Source organism: Protopterus annectens, chromosome 3.part0, assembly GCF_019279795.1.
Source record: "Protopterus annectens isolate FY-2018-M chromosome 3.part0, PAN1.0, whole genome shotgun sequence".
NCBI lineage: Eukaryota > Metazoa > Chordata > Ceratodontiformes > Protopteridae > Protopterus > Protopterus annectens.
Window position 1 is genome coordinate 162,149,847 of NC_056731.1, and position 25,148 is coordinate 162,174,994.

At 38.3% G+C, this 25,148-nt stretch overlaps 1 protein-coding gene across 1 annotated transcript in view; it reads right to left on the reverse strand.

Moving 5' to 3' along the window:
- The window catches only part of LOC122796791 (dynein axonemal heavy chain 5-like), a 2,204,633-nt gene that overhangs the window by 1,091,687 nt on the left and 1,087,798 nt on the right, over positions 1-25,148 (reverse strand). The window contains exons 42-43 of the mRNA XM_044065521.1: positions 7,002-7,189; positions 3,437-3,631 (exon numbers count right to left, since the gene is read on the reverse strand). Coding sequence (XP_043921456.1) covers positions 3,437-3,631; positions 7,002-7,189 — 383 coding nt within the window. The remainder of the gene's footprint in view (positions 1-3,436; positions 3,632-7,001; positions 7,190-25,148) is intronic.

Consider the following 25,148-nt stretch of genomic DNA (forward strand, 5'->3'; position numbering starts at 1 on the left):
TGAACAGCAGTTGGCTCAAAGCTGAACCTGATGCACATACAGTCCCACTTGGAACCCCTCTGTTAGATGGAACATTGTTCATACTTAAGTCAATGGGTCCTTGCACATAGCCTGTACTAATTCTACCAATGGTTCTAGGACTTTAAACCACCACAAGACTGCCCAAATCAGCTTTCTTGGGACCTTGTCATAAGCTTTCTCCAAGTCTAGGAATGCTCAGTTGGGCTGTTTCCTCATCTCTGGTTTCCTCTCAACTCTCTGTCTTACTACAAAAATCAGATCAGTGGTGCTGCATCCTGATGTGAATCCAAACTGCTCATCCACCATATTACTTTCTACTACTCTGCATATTCATTTATCAATCAGCCTCTCCATAACGTTCATGCAGTACGACAGGACTTTGATACCTCTGTATTCCCCACAGTAGTGGATGCCCACTTTTGTTCTTGTACACACTGACACTAGTATGTTTCTTCTCCACTAATCTGGGATGCGCCTTTCTCTCCACACTGCTATTAGTACCCTCAGGAGACATTTCTCCTCTATTTTACCCAATATCTTTATCATATCTGCTGTGATCTCATCTAAGCCTGCTGCTTTCCCTGATTCATTTTTCTTAGTGCTGTTCTTTCTCATTTTAGGTTGGGCTCCTCCTTCTCCTCTCATTGTAGGCTGTGCCCGGGGCAATACAGCTTCGGTGGGGTTCTCTACACTCAGAAGCTGATGGAAGTACTCCTTACATCTGCCTGTGATGTCTTTTGGACAGGTGAGTAGGTTGTTGCTAGCATCACTTAAGACGGGTATCTGACTATCTTCTTTATCTTTCGATCTTTGTCTTGCAACTTGATAGACTTTATGTCCCATTCTAGAAGCTGATAGAGTGCCTCAAGGTCCTATCTCTAGACTCATTATCCTATGATCTGTTAAGAGGCTATCTATATCTGGCATGCAAGGTATTCCTGTATCCCACTCTGATGGAACTTTTGCATAGCCGTAAAACCAATAGCATCAGTACTATATGATGCTTGTGGCATAAATAGGACATGTTGGAGGAACAGGTCTGTGTCTCAGAGAATTCACCTTCCCTGGAACCGACTTCCCATCTATATGAAGAAGAGCTCTTCCCTAACCTTATTCTACTGTAACCTGGCCCAGTGGATGGAGAATAAGAAATTTGCCCAAGTCTAGCACCTTTGTCTCTAATGGACAGTGGCAGCCTATAAATCATGCCTCATCTTGCATATAGCTTACATTTACCACTTAAAATAACCACCAGGGCACAAAAATTTGGGAAGGCTAGGCTTATAAAAGACCCTGTGGTTGTTAGTCTAGTATAGACCTATGAATCTATGAACCAAAGAGGTGTATTTGGGTTCCCAAAAAATCAAAGTTAAATATAATGCTATTACTGACTGCAATATTTACGCTTAGTGCCATATGATGTACAAAGGCAAAAAATTCCAAAATACAAGCTATTAAAATACTTTTTAAAGAAATAGCAGTGTAAATGGTGTGTGCAGTGGATAAATGAATGACAATGTGTCTAACGTACAATAGTGAGGGTCCAACTTATATGTCTTACATGTGGATTTGTTGCTCATGGGACTTGAGGCAGTTTATCTACCCAGTCCATACCTCCTAACCTGTAAGTACAGGAAATCTGGAGAAAAAGCCTAAAATAATGGGGGGGGGGGCAAAGGCCCAAAAATAGGGACTTTTTTAAATATTGCTCTTAGAAACTTAGAAAGCTGATATATTAAATGTGTTTGCATTACCATGCATTTTCTGAAAGATATGAAGTCTGAAACTCAAATGTCTGGTACTATTTAGTGACATCAGTCCTAAATGATTTGCCAGAAAACCACATATTTTATGAGGGACAGACTAAATATAAGAGTCAAAAATATGGGCATTCTGTGAAAATCTGGACAGTTTAGAGCTATGGTCCAGTCCAAGGTACTCACTAAACATGTTACTACATACCTACTACATCTGCAGGTTTTTGGTATCAAAGTCTTTGAGTGTCTAGTGCCCCAAATCACAAGACAGTGAGGATATGAATGCCAATCACCGTCTTCTGTAGGAAATCACTGCAGGTATCATTTCTAAGTGTACACCTGCATCAGCAGTGATTCCTTTGTTTTGTATTTGTACAGCCATGGAGTTGATGTCTATAGGCTCAGGGAGTGTGGGGGGCTTTCTTTCCCTCCAGCATTCAAAGAAACAGATGCAGTTGGAGATTTCATCCTTTTGATATGCTGTACATTTGTGTTTGATGTTTTAATAATTACAGGTTTCCAAAGAGAACCACTTACTACTCTTGGTACAGATTAATGAGAACTGTCGATCTTCTTAGATCTCAAGTCGTGTTGCTCTAGGAACTCTAGAAAAAACAATTTACAATTAATCCTGTTCCATATCAACTACTGACATAACCAGCATTCTGAGTCCAAGCTCATTTTTTTGTAAAAAAATAAAAGTAGGCTTCTCATCTTTTCAATATAACCTTAACTGTGTTTACCTAAAAAAGTTAAGATTTTAGAAAAAAAAATGTAATACCAGAGACCAATGATTCAGGAAAACATTCACCAGCATTGTGATTAACCATTACAGCATTTGTTGTAGTGAGAGCAGATCAAGGACCAGAGATAACACTTGCCCCTATTAAAAAGTTTTTTATTTTATTGTATATTTTATGTTTCTGGCTTAGAATTATTTATTATTTATTATATTGATATTATTATTTATAATGGATATTGACTTGAAGAATCTAGACTGTGGTAAAATATGAATTTTTGGGCAGAAATAATATGTGAAATAATGACTGATTTGTTGGTTGCATGAGCTGGAACTTGGTCCAGGTAGCCGATCTCTTATCATTCATGTGTTAGCCAGGCTGCTTATTCTGGTAATATTGACAGTTGTTGTTTTTATTTTTCTTTCTTCTATTTCTCCCTCATACTGATGTAATTATGTATTAAAGCACATCTCATTCTTATTGAGGAACTTATGAGTCTACTCCATTTTAAACTAAAACTGTTAATATCATAAACACTGGATCAGTAGTCAGTAGAGCATCCCTGCTATGAAACACAACAATGAAGAAACTGAGTTTGATTTACAGAAGTGGGAATATTTTCTAACAGAAGGTTGTCTAGTAGTGCAGAGTGAGAGACTTTTACAAAATATGGCAGCAAGACTGGAGCCCAGAGTGGAGATCAAGTTTCCTAAGGAGCTGAGGGATCACTTGTCTTTATGTATGGCCTGCCTGATCCAAATGATAATTGCTAAATTAAGATGCCAGGTTTTTCAGCAGAAAATCAAACGGAGAATATATGCCACTGTTCATCACTATCACTCTTACAGATGACTGCACTCTAGATGGCATTATTGAACAATGAAACTATGGGACCAGCCTGTAACACATTTATATTACCTGTTTAGACAGCTGCTCTTCACAGAGTTTGTACAAGGTATAAAATTTTCGACTGAGAATTTGATTGTCACGGAAGCCAGCACTAGCCAACTTAACTCGCATTATGATCGCACGATCAGGCACCATCATAGCCACAGTCCGGAACTGGATCTTGAGGTTCTCGGGCAATTCCTGGCGTCCAGCATAACCTGGATTCTAAGTTGAACAATTAAAAATAAAAAAGTAGTTAACACTTACAACAGCACAGTGCCATTTACTGAATACATATTTAAATATCTCATGAAAAATTACCTCCATGTACAGTGCCATGTGCAGTTTTGGAGACCTCATTATTGGGAGGCAAGTGATTCTTATCTAGTACACAGCATATGTGGGATATGGGGTGGCAAGTGATTCTTATCTAGTACACAGGCTATGTGGGATATGGGCCAGCAAGTGATTCTTATCTAGTACACAGGCTATGTGGGATATGGGATAGCAAGTGATTCTTATCTAGTACACAGGCTATGTGAGATAAGGGGTGGCAAGTGATTGTTATCTAGTACACAGGCTATGTGGGATATGGGGTGGCAAGTGATTCTTATCTAGTACACAGGCTATGTGGGATATGGGGTGGCAAGTGATTCTTATCGAGTACACAAGCTATGTGGGATATGGGCCAGCAAGTGATTCTTATCTAGTACACAGGGTATGTGAGATATGGGCCAGCAAGTGAATGTTATCTAGTACACAGGCTATGTGGGATATGGGCCAGCAAGTGATTCTTATCTAGTACACAGGCTATGTGGGATATGAGCCAGCAAGTGATTCTTATCTAGTACACAGGCTATGTGGGATATGGGGTGGCAAGTGATTCTTATCTAGTGCACAGGCTATGTGGGATATGGGCCAGCAAGTGATTCTTATCTTGTACACAGGCTATGTGGGATATGGGGTGGCAAGTGATTCTTATCTAGTGCACAGGGTATATGGGATATGGGGTGGCAAGTGATTCTTATCTGGTACACAAGCTATGTGGGCAAGTGATTCTTATCCAGTACACAGGGTATGTGGGATATGGGGTAGCAAATGATTCTTATCTAGTACACAGGGTTTGTCGGATATGGGGTGGCAAGTGATTCTTATCTAGTACACAGGGTATATGGGGTGGCAAGTGATTCTTATCTAGTACACAGGGTTTGTCGGATATGGGGTGGCAAGTGATTCTTATCTAGCACACAGGGTATGTGGGATATGGGGTGGCAAGTGATTCTTATCTAGTACACAGGGTATGTGGGATATGGGGTGGCAAGTGATTCTTATGTAGTACACAGGCTATGTGGGATATGGGCCAGCAAGTGATTCTTATCTAGTACACAGGCTATGTGGGATATGGGATAGCAAGTGATTCTTATCTAGTACAAAGGCTATGTGGGATATGGGCCAGCAAGTGATTCTTATCTAGTACACAGGCTATGTGGGATATCGGGTGGCAAGTGATTCTTATCTAGTGCACAGGGTATATGGGATATGGGGTGGCAAGTGATTCTTATCTGGTACAGAGGCTATGTGGGATATGGGGTGGCAAGTGATTCTTATCCAGTACACAGGGTATGTGGGATATGGGGTAGCAAATGATTCTTATCTAGTACACAGGGTTTGTCGGATATGGGGTGGCAAGTGATTCTTATCTAGTACACAGGCTATGTGGGATGTGGGGTAGCAAGTGATTCTTATCTAGTACACAGGCTATGTGGGATGTGGGGTAGCAAGTGATTCTTATCTAGTACACAGGGTATGTGGGATATGGGGTAGCAAGTGATTCTTATCTAGTACACAGGGTATATGGGATATGGGGTGGCAAGTGATTCTTATCTGGTACAGAGGCTATGTGGGATATGGGGTGGCAAGTGATTCTTATCCAGTACACAGGGTATGTGGGATATGGGGTAGCAAATGATTCTTATCTAGTACACAGGGTTTGTCAGATATGGGGTGGCAAGTGATTCTTATCTAGTACACAGGCTATGTGGGATGTGGGGTAGCAAGTGATCTAGTACACAGGCTATGTGGGATGTGGGGTAGCAAGTGATTCTTATCTAGTACACAGGCTATGTGGGATGTGGGGTAGCAAGTGATTCTTATCTAGTACACAGGCTATGTGGGATGTGAGGTAGCAAGTGATTCTTATCTAGTACACAGGGTATGTGGGATATGGGGTGGCAAGTGATTCTTATCTAGTACACAGGGTATATGGGGTGGCAAGTGATTCTTATCTAGTACACAGGGTTTGTTGGATATGGGGTGGCAAGTGATTCTTATCTAGTACACAGGGTATGTGGGATATGGGGTGGCAAGTGATTCTTATCTAGTACACATGGTATATGGGATATGGGCCAGCAAGTGATTCTTATCTAGTACACAGGCTATGTGGGATATGGGATAGCAAGTGATTCTTATCTAGTACACAGGCTATGTGGGATATGCACCAGCAAGTGATTCTTATCTAGTGCACAGGCTATGTGGGATATGGGCCAGCAAGTGATTCTTATCTAGTACACAGGGTATATGGGGTGGCAAGTGATTCTTATCTAGTACACAGGGTTTGTCGGATATGGGGTGGCAAGTGATTCTTATCTAGTACACAGGGTATGTGGGATATGGGGTGGCAAATATTTCTTATCTAGTACACATGGTATATGGGATATGGGCCAGCAAGTGATTCTTATCTAGTACACAGGCTATGTGGGATATGGGATAGCAAGTGATTCTTATCTAGTACACAGGCTATGTGGGATATGGGCCAGCAAGTGATTCTTATCTAGTGCACAGGCTATGTGGGATATGGGCCAGCAAGTGATTCTTATCTAGTACACAGGCTATGTGGGATATGGGATAGCAAGTGATTCTTATCTAGTGCACAGGCTATGTGGGGTATGGGCCAGCAAGTGATTCTTATCTAGTACACAGGCTATGTGGGATGTGGGGTAGCAAGTGATTCTTATCTAATACACAGGCTATGTGGGATATGGGCCAGCAAGTGATTCTTATCTGTTACACAGGGTATGTGGGCCAACAAGTGATTCTTATCTAGTACACATGGCACATGAGATATTGGGCAGTCAGTGATTCCTATCTGTTGTCAGAATCTGTGTTTCTCTGTATGAGATTTTATTAAGGGGACTTCAAAAGTTACAGTATACCACAGAGCACAGTGGCAGGGTTTCCTCTTAGAATAGTAATAATTTCATATCTGGAATGGCAATGAACAACTAGAAGCAAGAGGGTATACATACTACTTGGTGAAGTCTGTTTATCACTGAAGCTGCTACTCTATATCAGGGCATTTTCACATAGATTATTAATGTTAACGCACATGGTTGTCATGGCAACTTATGGCACACAGTTGTATACATGAACTCCTGTGATGCCCACAGTTCAGATATTTCTTAAATCAGAAAACAGACACTTAAAATGTGGTTCCCAAGCTGTCAGAATGGCACTTGGCTGAGATACACCCATGTCATCTAACCCCTGCTTCATAAACATGAAAGTGGAACATCAGGAAGAATACTGAAGCGCATACCATTGTTAAAAATATGCCAAACTCTTTGTCCATATCTACAACATCTCCATCGGTAAAGATAAACTGGGTTTTCTTATTTTTCTTGCACTGGAGCACAATGTAAATTTGCTGAGCAGCTACTGACAAGACGGGCAATTCAATTCGATTAAACTCATCAAAGCAGCCCCAGGCACCAGACTGGGCTAAGCCTAGAAACGGAAACCATACATAATATTAATGTCATAAAAGGTGAGACAAATGTTGCATACTGGAAAATCAAAAATAAGAAACTGAAAAAAAAAACAGTTCTGAAAACAGTATTAAATATATTCAACTTCAACCTTAAGTAAGCACATGAACTAAGAACAGAATAAACTAGAATAACATCATAACATCAGACAGAATAATAAAAAGTTTATGACAATAATAATGTATGGCTTACTAGTTCATAGCAGAGAACAATTCCTAAGACACCAAGGTGGCTTCTTACAGAGGCTTGCAGTTGATGAGCAAATGACTGAACACATGAATTTTCCAGCCATGTCCTGGTAACTGCTATCATCCTCCTGGCTGGGAAAGCAGAAAGCCTGGACAGGGGGTCAAGAGAGGTCAGTTACCTCCTGCATGTAAGAGGGACCCAAGTAATGTAGAAAGAATTTTAAAGATGATATGAAACCAGTTAAAAAGCCAGTGCATTCTCTGAAAAATAAGGGAAATATGCTAGTAATGATACACACCAGAAAGTAACTCTGGTGCAGGGTTTTTTATGAGCTGGAAACTGTTGGTGTCAAGACCATGATGATGGGCACTACACTACTCATGGTGAGAGGAAACTGAGGCAGGAACAACCACAGCAAGGTCGTCAGGAGGTATCAAGTACTAATTCTGACTATATTCCTTAGACTTGGCACAGTTATTTAACCTCAGCTTAGACTAATGTGGTCCCTGAATGTCAGCCATTTATCACGGATAGTGCCAAGATCATAGACTTCAGATACAGACTGAAGGTTATTGCCACTACAGATAAAAAATAACAGGAGTGGCAAAGTTGAGGACTCATGTCATTCATGGTCAGCGTTTCACTTTTGGATGCAATGAGTTTTGGCCAATTGGAATGAGAACAAAGATGGACAGCTTCTTGATTATTTGCTAAAGAATCAACAAATGTTGCATATTCCTGAAGGAATGAGGTAGGGTTAAGTATCACTGGGGTAATAATGAAAACCCAAATCTTGCCCTTGCATCATATTTTCTGGGGGCAGCATAAATGCAGTGAATAGCAGTGGTTCCAAAACTGAGTCCTATGGTACTCCACACAACAGCAGGTAGTAATTACAAGTATGCATACCAGTAACTACACCCTGTCTATGTCCAGTCAGGCAGGAACAACAAACAACAACAGTGGAACTGAGAACCCAATAGTATTGGAAGCACTCAGTAAGGATCCTGTGATCCACAGTGTCAAATGGTACAAATCAAGCAGAACCAATACAAACTAAAAGTGTTGACCGCTGGCTGTAAAGAGATCACATACCTTAGTGAGGGCAGTACTGTGAAGAGTGTAAGAAATGGTAAAGTAAAGAATCCATGAGCTCATGTATCATTAAATGAGATTTTAGCTGGACATCTACAACCTTTTCCCTTCTCAATAACATTGCCCAAAAAAAGTGCAAATTAAAGACAGTATAAAAATCATCTAGATAATTATGAGTCATACATTTTTTTATAATGAATGGAATAACAAAGGCATTCTTTATTGAGGTCTGTATCTGAAGAAGTAATTAACACGCCATTTATTTGCATATCATACATAACACATGAACTTTATATCTATGATATATTCAATATTGTACTTATTTCTCATATTCGGTCTTTTGTATAAACAGCACAGATTAGATGTATCAGCATGGTAGACTCCTCTTGGTCTGGTAACATAAAAGTGAAAAGTAGACAGGCATTGAATGCCTCTTACTTATTCCCAAATGGAGATCTATATATAGATTTCAGAGTATGCATACACTACAGATAGATGTCAGTGCATGCGTGGATGCCATTATAGTATCTCATTGCTTGACAGTCCACTCATTCATGACTCCATTTGTAAGATGGAGGAAGCAGAACAATGAAATTTACTTTTTAAGTCAGACAGAGAATATCCGTGGATACTGCTGTAAATTGAGACTATGAAAATAGGGGTGCCACGTCTACAAAAAGGAGTAACTCTTCTCCAGAACCCTTCTTGACATACCTTTAACCTCCATATTTCAAACACTGCTTTCCTGTACCTCAGAAACACTGTATTTCTAAGGGTCATGTGCCATGTCACTGCTGGCTAAACAGACTCCATCTAGACCAATAAAGAGGAAGCACATGCCTTGAAAACACCAAGTGAAATAAACTAAACAGCTCTGCATAATGTCTGATTCTTCTACCTATCTACCCACTTTTTGGTCAACTACTTGTGCTCTTGACTAACAATAGTTTCTGACAGCTGCAGTACTTTTTTGTTATTTGAAACATTTTGTACACTGCTCCACACTCTTCCCCCAGGATAGCTCAATAAATGCTGCCACTCAATTTCATGGATTCAGGTCAACTACTTCCAAATACTCTAGTATCAATCTCTAGTACTCAGTAGTCAGTATTAAGGATTAGAAAAGTAAGGTTCTACAACTTCTGCAGTCTTTCTAATATGTTCTTTTTGTCTCAATTACAGTTGAATCATATTTTAACTGGATAGAGTTTTCTATACTCCCTGATGTCTAGACTTACTGAGGTTTGTCTGAGAAAAATGGTCCTTACATTAGATCAAAAGCATTTCATTAGTCTCAGTCCAGTATACTTCATTGCAACCTAGGAAACCTTAATGCCACCATACACAATTATTAAATATCCTTGTCATTAATAAATGGAAGCTGCATGGTGAACAGGGATAAAGCACTAACACCCAGTCAGGACTAAGTATCACTCTGGGAAGTGGAGTAGCTGATGAGAGGCAGCAACCGTTGTTGGGTAGCCCATCTCTGTGGGGGTGCATTTCAATCTACTGCTGTACTGGCCTCTAATGGGCACAGAAGTAAAGTGTAGAAACAGTTCTGCAACTGCTTCTGGGTACACAAGCAGGACTATAGATAGATGTCAGTGCATGCATGGATGCAATATAGATAAACTTCAGTGCATGCATGGATGCACTACAGACTGATAACAGTGCATGCATGGATGCACTATACATAGACAGACGTAAGTGTATGCATGGATGCACTACAGACTGATATTAGTGCATACATGGATGCATGATAGATAGATGCCAGTGCATGTATGGATGCACTATAGATAGATGCCAGTGCATGCATGGATGCAATATAGATAAACTTAAGTGTATGCATGGATGCAGTATACATAGACAAAATTAAGTGTATGCATGGATGCACTACAGACTGATATCAGTGCATGCATGGATGCACTATACATAGACAGACTTAAGTGTATGCATGGATGCACTACAGACTGATATCAGTGCATGCATGGATGCACTATAGATAGACTTAAGTGTATGCATGGATGCACTACAGACTGATATCAGTGCACACATGGATGCACTATAGATATATAGACTTTAGTGTATGCAGGGATGCACTACAGACTGATATCAGTGAATGCATGGATGCACTATACATAGATTTCAGTTCATGCACAGATGTAGGCATACATTACAGACCAGGATTTTGTACCTCTGCCTTGGTGGTGGGTATGTCAGACCTGTGAGAAATGATGTTAGGACCTTAATTAGAACCTTCCACCATCTAATTAATGTACAGGGAAAAATAGGATCTGGGGCTGCTAAATGATTCCTCAGACTGAGTCCAGTGAGGTCTGTCCTTAAATGCAAATGGTTCTGGTGTGGGTGGAGAGGACGCCAAACCATAAATCCTCAGGGTCAAAGGTAGCCCAGGCAGGAAAGTGCAGTGGATTGTGGGGAATGAGGGACCAACCCCCTTCATGCCTAACTGGAAGATGACGCCCTTCAATCAGCTCTCACCCCATTGGTGAAAAATGATTCCAAAGCCATTTGGAAGGGGCTCATCAGACATGAGGAAATGCATAAAAATACATATAAGTTCTCACCACCAGAAAGATGGTACAGGAAAAAAGTATATTTTAGGGCAAATTGTAGTTCATTTCTCCATTGTTAAAGCGTATCTCACTTTTCCATACTTCTTATACTTCCTGTTATGTACCCAGTGTACCCTGAAGGCCCAGTGTACCCCATAAGAGCTTTTATATGCATGGGAAATGCAACAGCAAACTCAGGCATGTACCTTTTTAATGCTAGGTATCATTATAAGATATTGTGATCTTATGACCCTCAGGAACATAAACCTCAAAATGATGTTTTTTTAGATGTCATTATATAATGCATTTGTTAACAAAAAAGCTATATGACTGCCATGGGGTACTGTAAAAAGCTTTTGTTTTTTGCTGAATGCCTGTCTGGTCTTTACCAAACATGCATTGGAGAAGACCTTTATTATTTAAAAAAAACATTACTCTTTTCTTATTTCTAACGCTAAGTAAGGATATATGCTTGGAGTGGAGCTAAGTTTAACTGCTATACCTAGGCATGGGTTTACAGACATATGTTGAATGACCACAATGAAATTCAGCTCTGCACCGCTGTCAACACATCAGAATCTACAAAATGAGAGGAGAGCCGTACGGGAAGGGAGTTTATAACAGCAGTAACAGTAAAACATAACCTCCTTGTGCAAAACTGCACAACGTTTTGCAGAAGCAGAACTATTGGAAAGAGAGAAAGGAGCAGTTTTTTTTATTTTTTTAGAAAAACCTGATTAATGATAGCTAACTGACATGCTTAAACATGTACTGGTGTTTCTGTATGTAACTGCTGAGCATAAACTGGTTGGAATTTTGTAGATTTACTTCATTTCTGGGTGAACTGCAGGGGAAGAATTTATATTTACATACTTAAGTGAATGTATGAAGGTGAAAACAGAGTTTCAGAAATTAGAAAATTAATATGTGAATTACAGTAGCCAACAAGGCAGAAATTCTTAATAAATTTTTACTTTCAATAATAGAAGATGTTGTGTATTTACCCCAAGTGTATATGTATAGCACAGTATTAATAAATGTACAGGTAATGAAGGTGCTATGCAGAGGGTCATTGACCCACAGGTTTGTGTTTCACAAATGACACATCCTTCTGGTAAGCTGTTACAGTGCTATGGATTCAGTTTGATTGAAGACAATCTCAGCAATTGAAGTTAGTGCAAATCAATATAGCAATTAACAAGAAAGCTTTTCTTTTGATGTAGAGGAAGCCTTCCACTCCCTTTCACTCCACCCCCAATTTATATATACTATCTCCACAGTTACACAATTGAAAAAAGGACAACCTCAACGATCACAAAAAGTGTTTTACAGAGATATAGGTTTGTAGATGTAGTATTCTCAGAAAAAGGACTCAACCAATTGTCTCTCCAGTGCTATGCATTGATAAAGGCATGCATTTAATATTCTTCACTTTTACAGTTTTACGTAAGAAAAATAAATAAATAAAAACATATATATATATTTATAGATATATACAAGCAGAAAGAATTAACAAACAACATATCTTTCAGGTTACCTTTTATACGTGTGTATATCGCCAAGCTGAGTGTGGCATTATTACCTTTGAACTAGTATCTCTGAATCCCAGTTAGCTTTCATATCTTTAGTTTTGTTTGTCTTTTCGGCTTTTGCTGGTTAGGGGTCGCCACAGCAGAACTCTGGTCCGCTAATGATTGGCAGTAGATTTTTTTTTTTTTATGGTGCCGAGTTGCCAGCCCGACACCCAACCTTCAGCAAAGGCGTGCCCATTCATGCATAATTTTCGGAGGCCACTCGACCGCGGGGAGGACATGCAGACTCCACACAGAATTCACTCCATCCGAGAATCGAACAGGAGAACCTCTTGCTGTGAGGTAACAACGCTACTGCTGTACCTAGTATGAGTGTTTTATTCTTCCAGCATTCTAATATAAAGCATTGCTATCTTTGCAGTGCCAGGTCTGGTGGTATGATCCTTTATCCAGCCAAGAATCTGATATCTGGTGGTATGATCCTTTATCCAGCCAAGAATCTGATATTTTTAGTCATTATCCTTTGGAACTAAGAGATAGATGAGCATTTTCTATCTCCTCAATTGTGAATATTGGCTCTAAGTTATGATTACTGTTGGCATGACACCCTGACTCCATGTGCAACCATGGAAAAAAAGGGGCTTAAGGATGGATAGATTTCTTTCAATTTACTTGCTAATTTCAGTTGGCCTTTATTATCTTTTGAAGGGCCAGGTTAAGGCAGAAAAACACACCTCGTTTTTATTGAATTATTTCTTAAAGTAACAGGACTATAAATTGCTGATCTGCTACTGAATTACCTGACAGATGAGGAAGGGGCAGGGAGTTAGTTGATGGTGTGATCTGTCCTTAAAATAGAAGAGTTTAAAATGTATTTTCATTCTGAACCTAAAGGTAGTGCTGTTGCCTCCTCCCTGTCCCCACTGTTAACTTAAACTCACTGTCTCTTTGTCTGCATTCATGGTAACCAAATATCAGTCAGCCTTAGTGCCACAGGAGCAGAGAACTAGCCTTGGAGCAGTCTTATTTTTCTGTTAAAGAACCTTTAAATATTCCTGAAATTGTAGTTCATTGCTTAGGAATCATTACAAAAGAGTCTATTAAACTATAAGTATATCAACTACTGTCGGCTTGATCAGATGGCTGAAAATATGCTAAGGTATAGTAGGCAATATTGCAAATATATTCTAAAAACAGGCTATGAATGGACAACTAATAAAAGCATGGAATGTGACACTGGATGAGAAGAAAGAGGATAGATGGATATACTCTGCCAGATGTAGACTAGTGGTGTGGTTATGGGATTTTAGGGGCACCTAAATGTGGGGACAGAAGAAGAGGGAGCCTGGAAAGGGAAATAAAGAAGCTAATGTGTATGGCGAAGAAACTGGTAATCGTGTAGGAGGTCAGAAAATATAGAGTGTGGAAAGTTAAAAGGAGGCAATGAGCAAGGTACATAGTGAGGAACATGACAAAGTAGAGTGGGTAACAGGGCAGAATGGATAGGGAAAGGAGGTGGGGTAAGATAAAGAATGGCAGGCAGGAGCTAGCTGGTAGGAAGGGCAGTTAAAGATGAGCAGACAGGAATGAGGACAGGGAACAAAGGTTTATGAAAAGTGGTAGGTAGTAGTTAAAACAGACAAGGACAGTGGCAGGGGGGGAGTGGGCAAGAAACACGTTTCCCAGTAGTGGGCAGAGCAGAGCAAGGATCAAAGGCCTGGCCCTCAATGTGCTATCTGGATACAGGATACCATTATTCCTTCTAGAAAGATACAGGATATTATTATGCCTTCAGGAAAACCTGGCTAGGCTCAGAAAGGTACCCCCGGATTGTTAGACTAGAAGCAATCTATGATTCTATGAAACTATGAAAGGAGAAGAGAGGATGGAAAGGCAGGGAGGGGAGAGGAATTGTTGGAGTTTAAGAAGAATGTAAACTAAATGATGCATGGCAAACCAGATCAAGGCTACAAAAAACAAAAATCACGACTTGGCAAGAAAACTGGAATTCAATGGCTGTTTTAATTATCGTAAAAACACAAAATCATAAGCGCTTTCATCTCATACAAACAGTCTTCATCAGATAAAATGCATATGCTTATGAGTTTGTGTTTTTACGATAATTAAAACAGCCGTTGAATTCCGGTTTTCTTGCCAAGTCGTGGTTTCTGTTTTTTTTGTGGTCCTGGAGCTTAAGAAGAAACAGACAGAAATTGACAACTGAGGAGAGCTTGTAGGAACAGAAGAGGAGAGATGAGAAAGTAGTTGAAAGCAGAGATACCAGGAAAGTGGCTTAATATTTAATTTCCAGAAGTGCTATATGTACCAACAGTCAGCACGACAAGGAAGGAGAGGACTAGGAAATTACTTGTGGCTCTAGATAAGAGTGAAGGATTTGGGGCTGATAGGGGATGGCAGCCCAGAAAAGACTAGCAAGGTACATCTAACATCTTACCATTAAACTAATATGAAAAAGGGTGTCAGTCACAGAAATAGAAAAGAGGGCTAGGTACTGAGAAATTAGGCAAGGGGAGAAAATGGATATAAAATATAGCAGAACAGCAGTCAAAGATGAATGAGTGCATGATTAGGTAGAACTGCTATGTAATGCAAAGAGTCTGGAAAGGAAGATGCAAACCTACAATTATTGATGCATGAGAAGGTAGACATTGCTTTCATCACAGAATATAGGCCAGTGACAATGTGGAGAAAGAGCAGTATGGAGGTAACAGAGTACATAGTTTAGGAATAATAGGGGGCAAAGATGATGTACATAAAGGATAGGAGGGCACAAAAAGTCAGATTAGAGAAAAAGCAGGAATGTTACCTGATGAGGAAGATGAGGAAATTGAAGGGATCATTATTTAGGATAGCCACCTTATAATTAGTGTAGAGGATAAACAGTTAATGTTGTGGATTGACACAGTGTGTTGATGTCTGGCTTCATCATAGAGAGTAGGTGGGAAAAGAATGGGATAAAATGATTGGGCGTTTATACTAATGGGATATGTTTATCTGCTGGAGGCAGAAAGTGAGATTTTGAGAACCAAGGTGAATAGGGATTTCAGCTGACTGCAGTCCTGCCCCATGAGGAGCCTAACCACTTAGAGTAGGATTGCACCAAAAAGTGCAGAATTCTTAATGTCGCTTGTGCTAAGGTGGTAGAGGTGTCTGGAGACCCAGATGAAGGAACCATTAGCCAAAAGTAATTTAATTCCACTATGGTTAAACCACTAAAAACAATGGCATTGGTTTGAGATTTCCAAGCCATGGATTATTCTGAGCTTGTGGATATGGTCACACTGAGTGATGAACACGCTACATGAGTGGGACAGGAACAGATGGCCTAGAGCTGTGGGCAGGCATTTTGAGAACAGGCAACATGGGAAAAAAGAGAATGTTTATTGTTGCTTTATGGAAATGTGAGGCTACTGATTACAACAAAAATGAGAGCAAATAAGAAGTGAAAAGGAGAGGATGGGGTGGAGGAAGCATTGTACCACAAAACAAGCAGAAGGGGACAGAACAAATGGGACAAAAAAGGCACTAGTTGAAGGAGAGTTGGCAGAAAAATGTGAAACAAAGGCTTTCTGAGTATACTGCATTAAGGAAGGAGAACATGGTTATTAATTCTTCTATCACTAGCCTGGCCATATGCAGTTCTTGGGGTTAGGATTTGTGGGACTGCTGCCACTAGATAGGTGGTGTCAGTCATCATCTCCATGTTTTCTTCAAGCACATCAGGTGGTTCTTCGTATAACTGTCAGTAGGCTGTCCCCTTATTAAACATTTTTAACAGATTTTTATGTTTTCTGTTGGTTGTTAGGTGTTGGTATTTATATTTTTGAAATTTTATTACATACTCTAATAATAAATTAGTGATTGTTTTAGTATATAAAGTATTTTAAACTGGAGAGGAGTGAAGCGCTGCTGATGGGAAGTCACGTTTTAGATGAAGCACATACATTTTGTCACGTAAGCAGTCATTGTACTATAATGCACATTATATGTGTCAAATGGGTGGGTGTACTGTAGGCTGTTTTTACATGTATCCTCGAATTTGTTTCAGTTTCATCATGGATAAGCCAACAAGAAGAAAGAGATAACAGATTCTCTACCTAGTCTATATCTGACTTAGCTTGTAAGATCTGAGTTATTGGATATGCAATGTGGGGACCCATCTCATAGAAATGAAATTGGTGCTGAAGCATGTTGACATGTGATTTGATCTGTCATGGCGTTTGTGGTGCAATCTGACGGAGCTTCTGTTTTTTTTTTTTTTTTTTTTTTTTTATTGGCTTCTAGGTAACTATTAGCAAAAGCATTCCAGTCTGGGAGCAATTAGCTAGAACATTCCAGCTGAAGATATAACAAAACAACCTCCCACTGGGACAGTATGTTGACCAATAAAATGCTTGATTTTGGCTTAATTATGATATAATCAAAATTAAATAATAGGTGGACTTGGTTACCGACTGGCATTTGTTTTTACTTTATTTTTTAACACTTACGGCATAACTCAGTGTAATTTACCCATCATTAATAATTATGCCCCAGTGAAGTTCCTGATCCCAGCAGTAGATATTGGAAGGACAGCAAGATTAGTGGTCTGCGATTACAGAGAAGTATATTCTGATATGCTGAAATGTATGGTGAGGGAAACAACAGAAGATGTGTGAAGAATGGCACAAAAAGTGGGGGTGTATCGGCAAGGAACTAAAGTAACCCATAAGACACTGTATCAGGACACCGAGGTTTAGGAACAGAAGGCAGCCATCTTGTACCAGTACAGAAGTGTACTTATTAGGGAGACAAAGGCTGCACTAGAAGTAAAAATGACAAGGAAGGTGAGTTGTGGAACATTGAGTTTTGCCATTCAGCACCGTGGCAGTACCAAGCAAGTATAATAGTGAGCCTGGCTGTAGTGTAAGTTGTGACTGGCAGGAAGGCAGCATTCAGATACTCAGGAGAACATAAAAAGTGCATGTGGTCTTTCCTGTGCTACTTCTCAGTGCACTATATCAAGAATACACCGTGGCAATGATATCATTTCAGTGGTGCTCTTATAATGAAGACAAGTCATTTCAAAATAATACTCATGATCAGCATTTACTGATAGCTTTGAATAGCTTTGCATGGAAACAGCATTCCTGAAAATAAATATTTGGCAACACTGCTCAGCTTTATAGGTGCTTCCCCGTATGGGCTATTTGAAAACATAGTTCAGCCAGTGAAACTAAAGAATAAAAGTTACAAGTAAATCAATGAAATGTTAAAGGAACAATCTGAACCTAAATTGTTTGTGACAGTCAAAAGATTTTATTTTAATCATTGCAACCAGAAGGCCAGTGAGAATGCAACACAGTATGGTGTGGAATTGAAGCAGTGAGCAGTTAACTGTGGATCTGTTGCAAATTTGGATGAGGCACTGATATTCACTCGTTAGTGGAATGTGAAGACTGCTAAAGACAGGTGTTATCTGAAATGAAGTTAACATTTTCAAGGGTATATTAAACTGCAGTAAGTATGAAAACAGCAAAACAGCAAAAAGATATACTGCAGCTATGGATGCACAAGTTACCTGTTGGCACAATATATAAAGATGAATCTGAAAACGGACAGAAACGTGAAAGGTCTTGTTACTCTCGTAATGTTAAAAACATTGCTCAAATGCTGCAACTTTACAAAAAAAAAAAAAAAAAAAAAAAAGCTAAGAGCCAAAAAGATGGTCTCAAGAAAGGAGTAAATATAAAAGTTTTCATGAAATAAGAAACATTTTTCAAAATGGGCAGAATAGTTATCAATGTTTTTGTAATAAATAATAAAAGAGTCCTTTATATTTTCAAAATATATCAGATGTGTTAAAATGCATCAAAATAAATCTAAAGTGGAACTAATAGAAATGCTGAAGTGGTGTGAGAAGAACTACAGTCACTGAGTGGCATGAAAGCCACTGTGTTGGTGAATCCAAATGTTTCTTCGATATTCTGTCAAGATTAGCCCCTTCCATTCACAATGAAAGAAAGAGTGTTGCTAAAAAGATGGAAGAGCTTGTCAGAGAAAATATCATAAGTACTATGAAGCATAGTCTATGAGCCTGGACTTTTATTCCAGCACTGAAGAAACTTAAATTCATTTCACTTGTATGGTTGATTATGAACTGACTGAATGAAGCCACTAACATGAAAATATATCCATTACCAACAGTAGAAATGATAACGGCCATGTTGAGTGGTAGAACAGTATTTTCAAAAAAAAAAGTGATTTTAGCATTTGCTTATCAATATATATTTCTTGATGATTGTTATAAGAAATATTAAATATAAATACGCATAGTGGCTTGTTTGTGTATAGCAGATTGCCATTTCTGAATTTTCCATTCAGATTACCAGTTCTGGATTTTCCATTTGGGAAACAATTGTGTAAAAGCTCTTGAAAGATTTAAACATGATAGGACATCTACATGATTTGTTAGTCAGTGATAATACATAGCGTGAGCATTTCATTAACTTAAAGAAAAAGGTGCAGAGCCTGAAAGAATATGGTCTCCCAAATAATCAAACATTTCCTGTGCTAAGTCACAGAATGAACTTATGAAGCATATGTTAAATAAAAAAAGAAATTTGTTATTCATTTGTGAAGGTAAAAGCAATTGCTGATGAACCCTGATTTGTATAAAAAACTTACAAGCCTTCCTTGGCTCAGTGAACTGTTATGGGAGATTCTTTTTAGCTACCCAGAATATAGTACTGGCAACCTTTGCCTACCAGACTATAGTTACTGGCAACCTTGAACAGACTGCTACAGGAACAGATTCTATAGTAATGGAAGCACCATTTTAAAATGCATTCATGAAACAGAATGAACTATTAATGTTTGGTATAGCAATGGTCCATTGTGACCAAGACCTCCTGCCTACACTTGCCTGTGATGTTTCTACATACAGACTTGTAAATGTGATTCAACATACAGTGCCTTAAGGTAAAGAGGGACTAGAGTATATTCCCTAACAGAAAAAAAAAAAACATTCTCAAATCAAAATGGTCTTACTTTTTTATTAATTTATACTTTTGGATTAGAACTTTTAACTTGGTTCTAGACCAAACATCACTGGTGGCACTGGCAAACACAAGAACCTTCCAAATGTGACAGCAACACATACCTTGAAATGAGCAATAATTGTATTAGCCTGTGATTATCATATTAAGTACAGAATGCCCAGAGGAATTGGTAATGCAAAGAGTAGCTGAAGAATACCTACACAGGGGAACTGACAGTAAAGGGACCGAAGGAATGGTAGAGTGTGTAACTGTACTCATACAAGGTCATTTCCAAGGATTCTAGTAAAAGCAGAAATGTTAACATGCATGGTGAGAAATGTTAAGGAAATTTCAAGAGTTCTGAATTTTGTGATGGATGGCTGGCCTCACATAGTATGTGAGACCTTAAAAGTACATCACAAGAGATTTGAACTTACAGTGTAAAAGACTGTGTCCAGTGTAGAACAAGAGTCACTATACCATAGAAAATGAAGAAAGAATTGAAGGAATTAAATTCTGGTCACCCACATATTGACTGCAGAAATTCTTGTGGTCCCCAAAGCTAGATGGCAAAACTGAGTATTTATGCAAAGAATATTTCCTATGTCAGATGGAGCAAAAAAGAAAAAAAAATCTAAACAACCATCATTACTGGCATGAAAATTTCCAAGTAGATGTTGGAAAAGACTGCATATTGATTTTATGGGACCATTCATGAGGACCACGTTTACAACTGTAATGAATGCATGTTCAAAAAAGCTGGAAATATTCCAAATGCTTAAGATTACATCACAAGCTAAAGCCAGTATATTGAGAAGACGTTTTGTTGGCTACATTTTATCAGTACATATTGTTAGGAATAATGCAAATGGTTCACATCAGAAGAATTTCATCACTTCAGTTAACAGTATGGAATTATCAGTTTCACTCATGCACCAGGGATTCTTGCTACAGATAGCATAACAAAAAATTATATTCAGATGTTTATGGCTGGAGTGAAAAATAAATTGTTGAATCCAGATTTGGATGTGGAGGATTAAGTTTCATTATTGCTAATACAGTATAGAACTATACCTAACTGTACTTACAGATCAGTCACCTGCAGAGTTATAATATAGGACCACACTACCTGAACTGCAGGTCAGTTACCTATGGTGTTACAGTACAGGACCGCACCTAACTGTATTACAGATCAGTCGCCTGCAGAAGGACAGTACAGGACCACACCTAACTGACTACAGGTCAGTCACCAGCAAATTTACAGTACATGACCACACTTAACAGTACAACTGTTTGATAACACATACAGTTACAGTACAGAATCATACCTGACAGTATTACAGGTCAGTCACTCAAAGAGATATTTCTGACCAGACACATGCTTACCAGACTGGCCTTAATTATACTACATCTGAGTGGTGTCATGAAGCAGAAACAGTCCTTGCAGGCATTTCAGTATGGTGAGTGTACAGGGGTAGTAAATTAACTGGAATGTCTGTTTTCATTTGTGTTTAAGGGAAAGACACTTGCAACACTGTCAGGAGACAGAGTGACCAATTTAGGACTGATGACACACATAGTTCTGAAGGACTGAGTCCTAATACAGGAAAGATGGACAGTGATACTAAGTCTACCAAGCCATGGAAATGAGCTGGTCATATCACAAAAGACTTTGTCTACTTGTATGTTGGAAAAGATATTTGGATCAGTGCCAGAGATAGTGAGGGTACAGAATTGACATCAGTGCCTTACTTTTTGGATAAACATTTTGCAGAAATAAATACTTGCTTATTTCAAATCACTGGCTTCAGAAGTGCCATTTTAGTTAAATTCTGATTATGTCTAAGGGTAATGTGAGATACTGAGCTTTGCTTTGAGTATAGCTGCAGTACCAGCCATCCATAAAATCGAACCAGTCTAAACCATTACTGTGCAGGGGTACAGTATTCAGATAATAAAGTACACATGAAGAGTATACTAAGTCTCCTTATCTGTAGGGGTACAGTGTTCAGATAATAAAGTACACACAGAGAGTATCCAAAAATGACTGAAAAAGGCAACACCAAAGCAGATAATCCTTTTAAAACAAACTTTTAATGCAACAGATTATAAAGACAGTACATATTAGTGTGTAAACCATCTTCCTCCTTGCTCAATTGCACATCTAAAAATTGTAATCTCTTCTGGGAACTAACACATTCAAAAGAGAGAAAATCTGTTGTCCCATTCAGATATTCCACAAATTCTTCCAATCATTCACTAGTGCCCTTCCATGCAAGAAAAACATCATCTACAAAATGTTTGTAGTAACCAATGTACTCCCCACAATCTCCACTGTTCAATACATATGTCTTCTCCCAATATGCCAACACTAGCTTGGCATATGAGTTCACACACGGGGTGCCCATTGCCACCCCCTTGGTTTGTAGAAAATATTCCTCTTCATATATAAAAACATTATTATTCAATACAATGTCCAACAATGACATGTATTTCATAATGAGATCCCTTGGCACTCCTTCTTCAATTAATAAGAGCCTAACATACTCCATTCCTGTGTTATTTGGTATGGATGTAAATAAAGAAACAGCATCAAGTGAAACCAAAAGTTCATTACCAGTGTCTGCATCCAAAAAAACATACCCAGCATAGGTCTCTGAAAACTGTTATGTATCTCTAATTATAGTGGATATACCATCTACCACTGGTCTAAGCTGTTTTTCCAAATAAATGGAGAGAGTTTCTGTACACACAGAGAGTATACTAAGTCTCCTTATCTGTAGGGGTACAGTTTTCAGGTAATAAAGTACACACAGAGAGTATACTAAGTCTCCTTATCTGTTCTTTCTCAAGATAATGCAGTGAGATACAAGCAGAAAAAATATTGAGGAGTGGAGAAGGACAAAAATGGAAGTAAGTCACTGTAAAAAGAGGGGACGATACATGATAGAAATTAGATTACAATAAGAAATGAGTTCCTCACCTTGTTTTGTTGTGGGAAAAAAAACTGACACTGCTGCCAAGGTGGGGAAGGAGAGGACACAGGGGCTATAACTGAACAGATGTGGAGTCACCAGCATCATTTCTTATATATCTTAAGCTGAGTGTTGCCACAGAAAATGTATACATATCACTTCCCTTTTTGTGTTTTTAATTATTTCATGTTACTATTCTAACAATAATGTTGAATATTCTCCCTCTCTCTAAAAAGCATTGCATTTCACTATTTAAACAAGCCTCACATTCCTTAATATCATAAGTATTCCTAAAAACTCTTCCAGACTGTCCTCTTGGAATATGTTGCTTCAACTGAACTGAGTGGGTACTTATAAAATGAAGCAGACGACTTCCTATTGAAATGTCAGCACTCGTAATGCCAAGTGATGAAAAGCTGGAAAAAAAAGACCGAAAACACAGGTGAAGAGCACAAAAATCATTCTACTCCTTAAAGCTTCTTTTTGCAGGGTGGGCAAGCTCCTTGCATCCCCAGACTTATAACAATGAGATTGTTATACCGTGGAGAAAAGAGAACATTTCAAGAAATGGCATCTTGGACTTGGTATAAATAAGTCCATTCTTTTCAGCCATTCAGTCTCTGTATTTCAGGACATGCTCAAGCAGGTCCCAACATGTTATTTTAGTGGATTATTCATTGCAACCATTTTGCCATATGGTTTACAGTTTATTAGCAAATGTCTATATCTAATCAACAGATATTGTTGTCAAAAAGTGTAATATGAATTCTATAAAGAATATGCTTAATGATGAAAGTTGTTACCCAGTTACTTAGACTGCATTTGGAAAAATAGTAGTCTAACTGATGACCTAATGTTCAGTGATGTCATGTCTGAGGACCTTTATCTGTTTCTTACAATTACTATGGCAGTAATGGATGCCTTGTGCTTTTCTAGGTTAAAAGAGGAAATATTTTGTTTAAATGAGGATGTTATGGGCTCATTGATATATTATGGCTGCTTTATTGATGGCTTATTAATTATTTATAATACCAGCTAAGTAGGAGCACATTTTTTGCTGTCCTGACTGAGGAATGTAAACCTTTAAAGACTGAGGTGTTGATTGATTCTGAAATAGTCAACTTTTACATGTGTGTTTATATAGGCCTAATCAATGTGATCCAATGAACAATAGCTACATCCCAAAACATTGCAATAAACAACCTGCTTCACTTTAAAAGTTATATATCCAGTTTGGGTGAACAAATATTTTGAGATGACGATTATATATGTCAGAAATACTTCTGATCTTTAAGGTCAGGCTTTTTAAATGATGAAAAGGAACATTTTGTTTTGAGAGAGATGATATCTGCCATTATTGTGAAATAATGAAAAGTACAAAAAGTGGAAGAGCAATGCAGGTTTCATTGCAACAGTCTGCTTAAAGTTAATGTCAATTCAGGAAATAATAATTGTAGTTTAAGATCTATGCTAAAGTACTGCCTGGTAAAAAAAAAAAGAATACAATTTTATTTTACATAAATAGGATATTTTAGAGTATTGGTTGTTTCAGTCTCCTTACCTTTGCTACCTGGTACAGAAAGTGCAGAACTTCACCTCCTTCCACTGATGAATGTTTGCAGCAGAAGTTTGTGTGAAAACAAAAAAAAAAAAAAAACATTTAAATATACCACTAACCCTATGAGCCTATTACCAGAGAAAAACTGTAAAATTTAACCTTGGTGACATTAGAGTAGGTAAAGGGTGAAGTAAGTTCATTGACTTTAATGGGTGCAACACCATGTATGCACAGAGATGCATCCATGAAAGTTTCTGACCATAGTTCCTGTTATCCCTATGGTGATGTCACCAAGGGATATACTAAATTTATTTGGGCCATGGTTTAATAAGGAAGGAGAAATATATATATATATATATATATATATATATATATATATATATATATATATATATATATATATGTATATCACAGCACTAAATACATCAGATGTGGGATACACCTAGAAATATGAGTAACATACTTTCAGTAATTCCTGTGTTAAGGCATTTATTTCTGCGTGACCGAGATTTATGTATAGTAGAACAAATAACTTAAAAGAACTATTGGAACACTCAGTTTCTTGTGTTTATGGTGAACATGGTATTTTTAAATGTAATCCTTGTAATTTTTATAACTGTATTTAAGCAGGTACATTTTTAACACCCTGGAAATAGATGGAAGTATAATTTAGAAGATCAGGCTGACTGCAGCTCGCAGTGTGTAATCTATGTCATTAGCTGCAGCTACTCTGTTTTTTTGTTATTTACTTTTTATTTTCCTTTTGCTAACCCAGCAAGTGAACTGGTCTGAGACTCCATTTTAATCGTGACCAAGGTCTTAAAGGCGAAGTCAAACAAATATAGGCAGTGATACAACATACATGTGACAGAAATACAGTCAACTGGCAATAGAATAAAATGAGAGCAAAAAAAATCTAAAACTCAATTTATTCAGAAGTTAACACAAAT